The sequence below is a fragment of the Glandiceps talaboti genome, chromosome 11, assembly GCF_964340395.1.
Source record: "Glandiceps talaboti chromosome 11, keGlaTala1.1, whole genome shotgun sequence".
Classification (NCBI taxonomy): domain Eukaryota; kingdom Metazoa; phylum Hemichordata; class Enteropneusta; family Spengelidae; genus Glandiceps; species Glandiceps talaboti.
Window position 1 is genome coordinate 2,973,202 of NC_135559.1, and position 11,824 is coordinate 2,985,025.

At 37.9% G+C, this 11,824-nt stretch overlaps 1 protein-coding gene across 1 annotated transcript; it reads left to right on the top strand.

Annotated features, from left to right (window-relative positions):
- The first annotated feature begins 2,210 nt into the window (after positions 1-2,210).
- Positions 2,211-7,824, top strand: LOC144442372 (uncharacterized). Its single transcript, XM_078131700.1, has 3 exons — positions 2,211-2,672; positions 3,689-3,884; positions 5,222-7,824. Exons 1-3 carry the CDS (start codon positions 2,383-2,385, stop codon positions 5,831-5,833), a joined length of 1,098 nt encoding a protein of 365 aa, XP_077987826.1. The 5' UTR covers positions 2,211-2,382; the 3' UTR covers positions 5,834-7,824.
- The last annotated feature ends 4,000 nt before the right edge of the window (positions 7,825-11,824 follow it).

Consider the following 11,824-nt stretch of genomic DNA (forward strand, 5'->3'; position numbering starts at 1 on the left):
ATCGGAGGATTAAACAATATTTGGAGTAACTATAGTTTAAGCTTGTCATTGAATTATGGGCTAAGATATTCGCTTTAGCCACAGACAAGTGTTTTAGCAGACAACAGGAAAGTTTTGGCGCGGAACACGTTTCTACCTATGCATTAAATTATTCATGACGTTAACCTCAATCCAGTTTCAGCAGGTGTGTTCGAGAGTTTACTAGTATGGGTATTTCCAGCAAAGCTGTCCTCAGCCGTAACGATCAAATTTTCATTTGCATCAAACTGACATCTTTAGCTATTGTCGCTGTCATCGAAATTTTGAGTGAAAAAGAATGTACCTTTTAAAGTGTCTATGTCGTCTTCTTTTAAAATTATAGCATGTACAGTCGACAAACAGTTGGTTACATTCTCCATATGAAGTGGACCGTTCAGTCACGGTCCAGTCCACAGCTTTGATTATTTGTACTCACGACTTGTAGGATGTACTATTCTATTATTCAGGGCGATACCACAATGGAACGATGGGGGGGGGGTATGTTTCTGGGAGTCATGGTGAGTGTGTTGATGTCGGATTATGTGTACTTGACGACATTGAAGGCATGCAGTTACATTAATATCACCCGAGTTTTTTTTCGATGTGTTAACTATCAGTTAAACGGACGGAGTAAAGATCTTGTCATTCAAATTTGTGTACGTGGAACTTTATATACTTGGAACTTTGAGTTTCATTCAAAACTATCAGTTGGTGAGACAGTCAAGAGTCGAAGGAATCGTCGAAGGGGATACTTGAAAGTATTTGAACTGGTTTACTTTTTATGACGTTTTTCTATCATATCACAGGGAGAAGACTAGCCAGGGTAAGCAACAGAAAAAATAGTTTTATCACCCCCCCCAAAAAAAAAAAAAAATTAAATAAAAAAAACCATCGATATGCTCTCTGCTCCCAGTGGTAATACTCCCTTGAAAGGAAATACGGGTTTCTATTTTATGTAATACCTCTTTAAGAGTAGTGTTGCTATGGGTTCGTTTATGATATTCTCTTTCGATATAGCAACTTAACTTCTAGCAGGGAATTAGCTAGCAAGAGGTACTCTCAGAATCACTGCACAGGGACTAGACCAAAATATGACTACAAGATGATTTATTGTTCAGCACTGGCTCAAACACCACTTCAACACAGGTTCGGGAGATATAAAATCTACCCAACAAGTCCCAAGCTCCTATCCATCACTCCACCCATCTCTCTCCATATCTAGTTACAATAGTTATCCTATCTTATAGCCCAGAAAAGGGGCGTTTCTCGATATGCAACGCATATTAATATCACAACACAATTCTTATTCTAAATCTGCATCCGGCGTCGAGACGTTTCAAACATCCGATTGGTTGGGAGTTTACTATATTTACATATGATCACATGATATTCAAATTATCATTGCCACGCATCAATGTTCGTTGCCATCTTAACAAATACTTTCTATAACAATATATTCTTATGACAGTCAATGCCGACTATGAATGCATACAAATTATATTCCTTTGAAATTGTAATAAGTTTGTTTGACATTTAGCCGACATCGATGTCTCCAGACATCCAGTCTCTTCTTTGAAAGCTAATCTAATGGTTCCCTTTGTTTCAAGCCCAGCACTCTAACTTGAACTTGATACTATAACTAACAAAAGCTATAATAACATTACCGGAGATTAGGTTTTAGATACTTATTGTTCTCGCTACTAATAGCATTTTCCATTGTTTCTTCTAATTGTATTCTTTTGTTATTCACGTGTCTTTGTATTTGATTGGAATGTTCCCTTTTGTAGTTATAATTGTGTGTTGGTTTTGCTAAAGTGCTTGGCCAAAAACAATAGGATCCATTATATCGATACATAAGTACTTCTGTATTAGAATTTCGCCTGTTTCCAAATTTATCAACCTAAAATCAGTTAATATCTTTTAGTATATTTTCATATAAAAATGTATGTAACAGTAGATATATACCAGCTCTAAAGATCAATCGGTTTAACAAAGGTTTAGGAATTGAACATTGGTCAACGTAAACCCCCCCCCCCCTTATATTTCAGCAAAGTTCCTTTGGTATTAAAATACCGTTCGTTCAGCTCCATTTAGTGTAAAGTATTGCAATTTATGAGGTCACACAGAGGTCATTGGAGTCAAATTATAAAACGAACAAAAGGTTTCCATAATGACAATAGAAGTCGTGGTGGGTAGTCAGTGTGTATGTGTTTCCGTAGTGATGACTCAGGTTTCATGTGTCGTCGCAACACTTTCGGTGATACAGTCATCATTTTAATGTGAAACCGAATAGTATCGCAGTCAAAGCTTATCGAGAAACAATTCGTTGTATGTGTTTTGAGCAACGTACACATTTATTTTAAAATGAGCGGAGCTGGATGTTGTATTGGGCCTGGTAATCATGAACTGAAACGATTGGACGTGTTACGTACCCTGGCGTTGTCTTTGGTCGCTCTTGCAACCGTAATATTTACAGGGTGGCGGATATACATAGAACACAACTACCTGGTGGAGGATTTGTACTTTTACATGTCACTTATCCCAAGCGGTTTTCTCTCCCTTGTGGTCTTACAACTTCTACTCACTTTTATCACTCCTTCAAAATGTCAATTATGTTGCTGTAATTGTAATAATAAGTTCTACGGACTGTTTTCGTAAGTATACCTTTCTTTATATGATATTCAGACATAGATATTACTGCCAACGTTTACTGAACTTGAACACCTCGTTCTTCAAAAGAGTTTGAGATTAAGAAATGATCCAAGTGACAGTTTGCTTTGGACATTTGTTGTTAACGAGGTGTTGATTACGTTCAAAATGACGACTCAGTTTTTATATTATTGGTGATTTTCCGTTGGTTTTGTATCTGTTTTACCAGCGGTGATATTTTCTCTGTTAAAAAAGAAGTAATCATTTTGTAAACGGAATCACCATTTTTTTGTGTTGGGGCAAAATGATTAAACTGATCACTGCCATTACGTCCTTGTCCATCATTCAATTTCCGTGTACTACTACCTATACGTATTTGGTCCATACAAGTACATGTACATGCCGCCACAATGAATTGTCTATGGACTAGACAACCTTTGTTCGTGATTCGAAGTGGGGAGGGGAACATGTATAGTTCAAACTAACATTCTATTGAAAGTAATTGTCAGTCCATCGCCTTGTGGGTACAAAGCTAGTCTATACTCATGTCTTCGCAGAAATGTTAAAACAAACTTCCAGCACAAAGACTCATTGTTGTGTTAAAGCTCAGACCACTAGAAGAAGTGACAGGCTGGTGGGACAGCACCAGAACGTTAAATAACAAATGTGACAAAGGAAATGACAAGTTGACGAAATTTACAACACAACACAACACAACACAACACAACACAACACAACACAACACAACACAACACAACACAACACAACACAACACAACACAACACAACACAGCACAATAAATAAAGACATCTGTCACACACGTATTTTTATGACTTGTTCCATGAAGACAATCTTATGCAGGCAGTTTAGTCAACCAGACTCTTTCAAACCGTTCATACGGTTAATAGAATATGTAATGCAATGTAGTTTGACCAAGAGGTGCTATATAATTTTCACAACCCTGCACTGTGATAGTAATTGAATTGTCTTAATTTATTGCATCATATTTTTCCTCCTCTAGATGGTGTGACCCATTACTTTTCTTCGTCGTACAAGTGTCCATATGGGTACCATTTGTTGGTCTTGGTCGTGTTCAGGTAGCACATCGACTCTTGGAGGGAAATACATCTTTAGAAAATCCTCAGGAAGTATACGATGAACGACTTGACCTTTTTGATAACGGTGATTGGCCTTGGTCACCACAGGAGTATAACTTGGTAAGAAATGTACTTTTCATTTGGGAGTCTTCAGTAATATTACAAAGGGGTGGGTTGGGGAAAGCAAGCGAACCTGTCATATAAATATTGTGACCCTCCATCATATGCGCCTTGCTCAATCTGATAAAAATCCGATGTCGAGGCGATCAGGATAAAAAACGTAAACATGTACCACGAAGGTCAATTCAAGCTAAATAACGAAGGTAAAATAGCAATGAATGATTAGCCGACATGTACATCGGATTTTAATCAGATTGATGCCTTGCTATAAAATATGACCTTCCCACTAAATCACCGAGTGCTGTCACAAGTGAAAAGAGATAATATGTCGTATAGTCTAGTTCCTGACGGACCGTATTCCACGTACAGATAGTACAGTATGAAGATAACGTAGTACGGAATACGGTCCGTCAGGAACTAGACTAAACGTCTTACGACATCATATCATCCCTTCTCTCCTGTGAGTCCCACTCGTATCCCCTCACACCGCTACTATAAACAAGGTGCCTTTTAAGACGACTGTACATCGAGTGTAGCAGTATTTCATCCTTATCACCGTTGAGAGAGAAAATGTGGCTGAGCCATAGCTCAAACGTGGGATCCTAATTAAACACGAGAAGAGTTTACTAAGGTCAAAAAAGAATTGTTTTTGGTCAGGACATTTCGTCTAAAGTGGTTTTTTAATATAAAAAAATTAATTCTCAAAAAACCTGTTACTAAATGTACTATTTATGTCAGTTACTGTTCTTTTTATTAACTACTTTAGAGCAAGTGTTTATGTGGGGCAGATGTCATATGCTTGTTCATGATTGGCTCTGCAGTTGTCTTCACTGAAGTAGAGGGTTATTTTTGTGTCTTTCCTCCCGATCTGCAGACTGTATGGGCTGGCCAAACGAAAAAAAGGTCGACGCGAGATGCGCGCGCTGACCAGAAACACTTCTTTTTTTGGCCTAACCACCCTCCCATCCACTGGCCTACCTACCTACACACCAACCCACCTACCTGCCCATCCACCTACCTATTTATCCCGCCTACCTATCCACCTACCCACAGGGGCGTGTATTATTGCTTAGATTTCCGTTTTCTTAGGAAAATATCATACAAATCTTGCTGCTACAAATGTATCAATCTCTATAGTACTACGTATACTATAAATATATATCTCTTCCCCTGTACAGGTAGGAATATATATTCAAAAGGTTGTTATATTTAGTCTGTAGACCTGGAAAACAACAATCTATGAAATATTACACGCCCTGTGCACCTACCTACCTAATACTAATGTATCGCCATGAACCTGTCTAATTTATGTTGTATTCTCGTCTCTGTATCTGTAGGACCTGATCTTCGTGCAGTCATCTTTCCTTGTCCTTGTACTAATCCGCGCATTTCTACCGCGTGGGGGCGTCTTCTTCTCCGATATGATGAAAGGTGTTGCGTTCTGGATGGCCAGTGCACTGGATCTGTTGGCGTTTCTCGATGACCTCAACAACGAAGTACTACCACATCCATACCTAGCATATGCCGTAGTCATTGCGGCATCGGCTGGCTGCATCCAGTTCTTGTCTATGTGTACCTTCATGTACTATCCAATTATGTACCACGAAAATGATAAACAGGCCGACGTGAAGGCGGCCAGATATCGACTCTTTCTCACTATCATTTATGCATTGATCACAGATATTCCGTTGACCTGTATCCGGGTCTTTATTCTGTACCATATTTACCTTCCACTGAAACAAATCAGTGCCATTTATTTTTTCTTTATTGTCAAAAGTATCTTGTTCTCAATTGTTGGTGTTACCCTTGCGATTGTTGAAGGTGTGAAATGCACAAAAAGCAACTTGGAAGACCGCACGACAGTGACACCCGTGGAAGCTATATCTGTTGATGTGATGGGAGATTCCACAAAGGTTGAAAATTTAGATTATAGCTATAGTAAATATTAATTAAGGTACTGTGCCTCAACTCTTCATCGTCGTAAATCACTGCATCGTTTACGGCACGGTCCAACACGCACCTTTATTTTGCAGTGTCGCGAAAGAAATGATAACCCTGGTTTGCGAGAATGTAACTTTAAATGACCAATCCAGCAATTAGCTAAAACGTTAGAAAACCTTCTGATTACTGTTACTATTAAACTTGCTGAAAGTTTTTGATTTAAAGATATTAATTGTGTACGTTCAGTCACACCGGTCTCGGTACTATTATTACGCCTTGGAGGCAATGACAATGTTACCACGAAGGCGCCGGCAATCCTTCAAATCGTTCTCCTTACAGAATGCCCTTGGGGTATTTGTAACCTGTCGTGTCTGAACTTGTTTCGCTTAATGTACTTTTGTGACTGAACATATACATGTACCTATTACATTACCGGTTTGGACATGACATGCATTGGATTGGAACAAATGACACAACAGTAGTGGTGGAGGTGGGGGGGGGGGGGACTCGATGTGTGGAACAACTGAGATAAACACCTACGTGTAAGCTGGGCTGTTATCTAAGTCTAACTCCTTCGGTGATAAACCTAAATTTGTTGAGTTTGAATTTACTATTAATAGCGTAACATCAAAACGTCAACGAAAAACCATTATTACAGTATTGCTATAGTAGGGAAGTTTGTATGTTGTATCACAGCATTAAGTGACGACATAAAAGCATTGCTACAACTACAGGCCTTTTTACGGCACCATGTACAACACGCACAGTCAGGAGCCTGGTTGCGGGGGATATGCTAAGCTTGCAAGGATGAAGGCCAAACCTCGGCCCGATAGAGATAAATACACAAAAAAGTAGTTAATGTACTAAGCAAATTCATAGTCTTGTATTCTAGTCGGAATATGGGCCACATGTTATCTTATCATTGGATTGAATAAAGAGGAATGATTCGTCACGGTGTTATAAATAGGACATTAAAATATACATTCAATATTATTATTATACCAAAGATAGTATACACATTAGACTCTCTCACAGTCCTCGGGAGCATCGCTAAAAGGACTGTTTTGTATGTACTGATATCTACCGCATAATTGTACCCGAATATTCTTGTACTGTGTGCCCTCATCGACTACATAGGCCTGGGGCTTAGTGTCATTGCGATGCCCCGAGGACTGTGGAGAGAGTAGTCACATTTGAATAGCATTTTAGAATTTATATATTGAAAATATTTCTTTATACTTTTAGTCAAAATGGACAGTTTGCTAGTCGTTGTTGGTCGCGTGTCTGTCATGGCAGGCCATTTTAAGGAGATCGGAGAACTTTTGGACGTGTGATATTTTGACTCAACTTCAAATATATTGTAATGGAATATACATTTTATTGAATACATGCGACTCCAATTATACGCATCTGTTCAGTACATAGATCTCAATCTAACTAAAGAAAACATTGACCATTGAGCGCAGCTTACATTACACCACGCGAAAACTAAGTTGTACGCGTTTGAACAAAAATATGGGATTTATTTTCTTGTTGCTTACGTCATGACAACGCGCGTTTACGTCATTGGTTCTGCGCTGTTCGAAGTATAATTACCTTTTAGTTTATTTAACCAGATCAAATGAACATACTTACATTACTTGTATTATAGTTCTTTACAAACTATTACAGTATGTGACGTTGACATCCTTGTATTAATATTTGTACATTAATTGTTTATAGTCATTTAAGTTATTGTAATTTATAAATCGATATTTTGCTGTTAACCTTCACTCCACTAACAACGAATATAACAAATAAAAATTACAGTATAAATTTTTTGAAAAGTATGTTCATTTCAGTCAAACCTATCAACCAATAATGTACGTGGAATCATTATATTTATTGTGCAATACTATACATGACCATATACCCAGGCGCTAGGCATTCATTATTTTAAAATCCATTCAGACTCCATATTTGCATTCAAATTTGTCAGAAATCTTCGTCTTTAAAATCATGGAGGCAACTACGTAGTATCTTAGACCACTAATCTTTTTAGTGGTCTGAGGTAGTACAGAAATAAAACGTATACTCACATATACACAGTAGTCACTGAATGACTGTCTCTCTTTTACAGGCTTCGCTTTATGTTAGCCTATCCTCGAACTCTTCCTGAGGCTTATCTTACTCGTATAACATTTCTTTACCCCTCTGTAGGTCATAGTTCAAACTACCAATTTTGCCTGGTTATATACAAACATAGGCACAGATTACTGTGATTTTTTATGGACGCTAATTTGTGTGTCTAATACCTGTTCGTGTGTTTTACACCCATAGAAATCCCCATTTTTATACCAATTTTAATGTTACGTATATCCATTTGTTGAAATTTGGAGACGTTATGTCAAGATTTCACCCGCTTCGGGTGTTTCAATGACAATTCCTATAAGGTAGCTGCTATGTGCAATAAATGTAAGTTGTTGCTATATGAAAACAGACTTTAGAAAAATTATCATGGCTTTTGACAACAATTTTTTGTAGCTAGTTTCCGTACTTGCATCACATCTTTCAGCTCAAAAGATGGAAGCACATTTTTTTCTTGAGTTCGTCAGCTTCAGTTCGTCTTTTCACTTTCGATCTGCGACAATTATTTTTCTAAAATACTCCAGTCTCCCCCCCCGATATCCAATGGTGTATCCCTTAGAGTCTGAAGTGTGGCTCTATTTAATACCCAGGTTAATACCTAGTTTTATTTCACAATATACGAGAATGCGTCCATAAAAACAAGAGGCACTTCAGACAACCCTTCAGATTTCCAGGTAAGGTATAATGGCTAAATTGTAAGATCTGAGGTTACATTAAATGTTGTAATTTTTTACGGTTTGTGTGGTTGGCAACCATAAATACTTCCATGTCGTTTTATCAGTGGGGAAAAGTTAAAACTGGCTTTGAAGGTACGTAGAAGTCTTCTCCTTATCACAGTAACAAGCTAATGATATCGTAGAAAGACATGGTCACTGCACACAGCAGAGTACAAAATACACAAATGCATGCAGATAAAACGACGCACTTATACGCATATCAAAATATCGGTTATAATGGTATGGTAGTAAAATGAATTAAACAAACAGCATACATGTTACATGTATATTGTTATATCATATATAATCTGGCCTGATATTTCAGAAGGTACCTAGGTATTTTTATGTCGATTGAGGGCGCTGTGAAAAACCAATGACTTTACAAGTACGTAAATGTTGTGACCACGCGTGTATTGTATTGTAAATGATCTCTCCCTACTCACCTGCCTGCAAACGCTAGACCACGCATCTATAGCGTAGAATGCCTGCCAATATTCGAAAATACAATACTGCAATGACTATATGCAATACTACAATGACTATATGCAATACTAAATGTTCACTTTTTGAGTGGCAGTGTGCAAAGACATTGTTCTGTTTTGAATTCCTAGTGTTCAATGTAAATGTCCAGGTCACTTGCGGGACCACCCGACAGGTGCATCTCACGGCGGAAGTCACATACAGCTGATTTCGGTAAGAGAAAATGTTCGATTTCTTCCCTAAAACTGTCTTATAAAGATTTACCATGATTTATTATGATCAACGTGGAAGACTCCATGGCAAGAAAGGGAAGGAAACCCCAAAGGCTTAGATAATCCCCCTTTTTTGTTCATATGCTGATCTACTCGAATTTTAAAGTCACACACAGTCTTGGTTTGAATAACGTATTCAGGTAAGTCATTCCAATGAGATACAGTCCGTTGAGGGAAGAAATACTTCCTGATGATGTCCAATCTGACCGTGGAGTAAGCAACTTCTCAAGTTTTTCTTTTTAGGTGTCAGAGTTAATCTTACAGAATATGTAACATAACCATAATGTATGAGTCACGTCTCATAAAGTCGTAAATGTTTTAAAAAATAATTTGTGCCACGCGAGAACCATTCTCGCAAATCAGAGCTCTTATTTCTTCTACGACACTGCGAAATAAAACACCACTTGACGGTGTGTCTTGGACGGTGCCGTAAAAGAGGCTGTGGTTTACGACGATGTCTTGGACGGTGCCGTAAAAGAGGTTGTGGTTTACGACGATGTCTTGGACGGTGCCGTAAAAGAGGTTGTGGTTTACGACGATGTCTTGGACGGTGCCGTAAAAGAGGTTGTGGTTTACGGCGATACGTGAGAACCCAGCCATTTCGATTTCGATTTATGGATACAGGCGTTCACTGTTATTTTGAATGTATGTTGTATGCACGTTGTAAAGAAAGTATAACTTACCTGATTCTGTCTTGTAGGAAGAAATGTTCTCAGACTTAGAAGCCTGAGTGCGATAACAGAATATCTCTCGACACTCGCCACTTTCGTTCTTATATGTCAAACGATCTCATTCATTTGTAACAATTCATAATTGAAAATGTATATTTGGAAGTGAAAATATTGATATTATTATTATTCATTATGTTTGATATTGTTCGTAGTGTGATTAGCTTTTGTAAATACATTATTTACTAAGTTAAAAGTATGTATATCTTGACACCAATATCCGTTCTGATTGCTAATATCCGACCATTGTTTCCTGCCATATTGCATGTAAGGTAACAGGTAGCTATTCGCGCACAGTTTTATGAGAGTTGTATTAGTTTACATTGTACTACAATAAAAACTACATATTATAAACCCTGTGATATTTGCATCCTTTCATTTGAAAATTGTGTAGTTTTCCTCTTGTCACAGTAGTTTTAACATTATATTCCTTTTACAATATAATCCGTTTTGCAGGTTGGTGCAATTTACTTTTCATAAAAAGAAACTATTTCCGTTAGGAATTTCGAAAAGAACTTTGTTATATAGTAATCGCGTAGGCGGCGTCCAAGATCGTGTGTGTGTGTGTGTGTGTGTGTGTGTGTGTGTGTGTGTGGTGTGTGTGTGTGTGTGTGTGTGTGTGTGTGTGTGTGTGTGTGTGTGTGTCAATAACCAACCATACAATATAGATTACATATTAACATTTCGCATAATCTGATGACGTATCGTCAGTAATATAGTCGAGTTCCTGACGACCGTGTTCCGATTTTACACTACGTTATCTTCACACATTACTGTGATGTGTAGTAGTGTAAAATCGGAACACGGTCGTCAGGAACTAGCTAGACTATTAGTAATACCGATTCTGTACACTGATTACGATAGTCTAGTTCCTATACAGTATATGGTTACGATTTACACCTCCGCTCACGTTGACATCCGGACTACATTTACGATGACAAACTGAACATTCTAAAATCAATTTGAATCGTTCATAAATTTGTATCAAATATGCACCCTTCATTTCTCACCCACGCAAAAATGATTTAGCAATGTTGATTGATTGCCTGATTAATTGATTGATTGATCACCTTTCGTTTCTCGCCCACACGAAACAGTTACTTTATTAACTTTATGGCCCTTTATTGCGTTACGACAAATAGCTGCTTATAAATAATAACGCAACATAACAAAGCTAATTATTATAAATTGGATAATACACTGACTAACCGACTGACTGACAGACAGACTACCTGTCTATTTGTCTGTCTGTCTGTCTGTCTGTCTGTCAGTATGTCTGTCTGTCTGTCTGTCTGTCTGTCTGTCTGTCTGTCTGTCTGCCTGCCTGCCTGCCTGCCTGCCTGTCTGTCTGTCTGTCTGTCTGTCTGTCTGTCTGTCTGTCTCTCTCTCTCTGAGTGAGTGATCGATCGGTCGGTCAGTCAGTGGGTCGGTCACCTGGTTCTGTATTCTGTTCCATAGAATAATTTCATTGAATAGTGTTCTTATATCCAACGTTCCATAAAATTTGTCAACGTTTGAAAAGGTTAAACATTCCCTTTCCAACAACAAAGTCAACATATAAAAATCTGTATCGTTGTAATTATTAACAGAACTGTAAGAATGTTTACTTTTCTACCATACTGTGTATAACAAACTAGATGGCTAGTTTCCTGATTGATAAAACTCTAGAAACAGTT